Source organism: Neomonachus schauinslandi, unplaced genomic scaffold (genome assembly GCF_002201575.2).
Source record: "Neomonachus schauinslandi unplaced genomic scaffold, ASM220157v2 HiC_scaffold_45, whole genome shotgun sequence".
Taxonomy (NCBI): Eukaryota; Metazoa; Chordata; class Mammalia; order Carnivora; family Phocidae; genus Neomonachus; species Neomonachus schauinslandi.
This window is the reverse complement of record NW_025408747.1, coordinates 1-2,246: the sequence shown is the minus strand read 5'-3', so window position 1 is coordinate 2,246 and position 2,246 is coordinate 1. Positions and strand designations below refer to the sequence as shown.

Genomic DNA, 2,246 nt, shown 5'->3' with positions numbered 1-2,246 from the left:
GGGGTAAATGGGTGGAGATGGGGTTGTGCCTGAGGGTGACAATGGAGATAGTGGTGGAGTTGCCACAAAACTAACCCGTCCCCCGTGGCCCTCAGCTCCTACACAATCGGGCTGGGACTGCACAGTCTTGAGGCCAGCCAAGAGCCAGGCAGCCAGATGATGGAGGCCAGCTTCTCCATACAGCACCCAGAGTACAACAAACCCTTTATCGCCAACGACCTCATGCTCATCAAGTTGAAAGAATCGGTGTCCGGGTCTGACACCATCCGGAACATCAGCATCGCCTCCCAGTGCCCAGCAGCTGGGGATTCTTGCCTTGTTTCTGGCTGGGGTCAGCTGATTGATGGTGAGCTCCTGAGTGTGAGTACGTCCGCCCTCCCTGAAGGGTTCTCCTCCCAGCCAGAGGGGGCTGACCCAGACTCTGCGTCGCAGGCAGGCAGCCCCAAGTGCTCCAGTGCGTGAATATCTCGGTGGTGCCCGAGGAGATCTGCAATGCCTTCTATGCCCCCGTGTACCACCACAGCATGTTCTGCGCTGGCGGAGGACAGGACCGGAAGGACTCCTGCAAAGTGAGAGATGGGGGAGGGGAGAGGGAGGGAGGAGGAGACGGCGGGGCGGGGGGATGGAGAAGGGAGGGAAGGGCACGCGGGAGGAAACAGACACGGGAAGATAGAGAGATGGAGAAACAGAGTCATAGACATGAGCGCGCGCACACACATAGAAATACCTCAGGGAGAAACAGAGAGAGACTCGTAGAGATGAAACGCAAAGAGAAATGGGGGGAAAACAGAATATACCAAGAAATGCAGAGAGGCATGGAGACTTTGGGAGTGAGAGACAGAGAAACAAGCCATAGGGGGAGATAAAACAAAAAGAGAGAGGCAGAATAACAACAACCCGGGAGAATCAAACAGCTGTTGGGACCTAGGGGAGCAGAATTCCCTACAGTCTGGGCACTGGGTGGGACCTCAAAGGTGTGCGTTGCTATCTTTTATTTCCCTGTCTTTGTCTCTTGGTGTCTTTTGGTTCCTTTCTGATCTCAATCTGTCCCCACCCTCTCTGTGTTTTGGATTCTCGCCATTCCTCTCTCCAAAACCAGGGTGACTCTGGGGGCCCCCTGGTCTGCAACGGGTCCCTGCAGGGTCTCGTGTCTTTTGGACAAGCCCAGTGTGGCCTACCCTACGTGCCAGGCGTCTACACCAACCTCTGCAAGTTCACTGACTGGATACAGAAAACCATCCAGGACAGTTAACTCCTGGAACTTGGACCCAAAAAACCGAGCCCCCAATATATGTTGTGGAAGGGATTCAGGACCCTGGGTGTCCAGTGCTTTCCTCCCTGAGACCCAGGAGTCTAGACCCCCAACCCCCTCCTCCCTCAGCCCCAGGAATCCAATCCCACCAAGAATCTTTTCCTGTACAAAGTGCCCCCTGGTGGCAAAATGTTGACCCAGCCTTACCAGTAGCAGAGAAGGTTGGTTTTTCACCTTTTTGTTCCCTTATCTCAAGCCCAGAAATAAAATCTAAGAAAAACACAGGCTCTGTTTGAACTGTCCTCCTTGCTTCCATTCCCATTCACAGGATTCCAGCAAATAACTTTTCCTCCTTGAGCCTTAGTTTCCCCCAGGAGGGCCACTGGATTCCCAAGGGAGGAGATATGCTTGAGATGTTAAGAGAAATTGATTCTGTGGATGTTGTCCAATTTCAAAAAAGTCAAGTCAGCAAATGACAAATTAATGAGGTTTTCTTGCTTAGTTTTCTTTTTCTTTTTCTTTTTTTTCTTTTTTTGCTTTGGTTAACCTGTTTTGGTTTTGTCTTCTTAAATGCATTTGAAGGATTTTTCATCTGAATCTGCCTCAGAGCCCTCCTGCTGTCACTGGGGCATGGTGGGAAGAATCATGGAGAAATATGGAGACTGAGGGCAGAAATGGGGGGAGACTGAGGGCCCCAGAATATTCGGAATTGTTATCATACTCTTCACTGATAAAGTATATCCATAAGAATATACTGCTAAGAATGTCTATTCAAGAATATATTAATAAATATATTATTTGGGAATCTGGTCATCGGGAGATACTCCTCAAAATACATAAAGTAAGAAGTGAAATAACTAAAAGTGAAATACTATAAATGGTACAACTGTTTTGGAAAACAGTTTGGCCATTTCTGAGAAAGATGAGCATACATTTGCCTCATGGCCAGCAGGTCCACCCCTAGGTATTTATGTAAGAGCAATGAAAAAAAAAA

General features: G+C 49.2%; 1 protein-coding gene across 1 annotated transcript in view; it reads left to right on the top strand.

Annotated features, from left to right (window-relative positions):
- LOC123323622 (kallikrein-4-like) overlaps window positions 1–1,252 on the top strand; it is a 3,173-nt gene extending 1,921 nt beyond the window's left edge. The window contains exons 3-5 of the mRNA XM_044912059.1: window positions 96–346; window positions 433–569; window positions 1,100–1,252. Coding sequence (XP_044767994.1) covers window positions 96–346; window positions 433–569; window positions 1,100–1,252 — 541 coding nt within the window. The remainder of the gene's footprint in view (window positions 1–95; window positions 347–432; window positions 570–1,099) is intronic.
- Window positions 1,253–2,246: the final 994 nt, after the last annotated feature.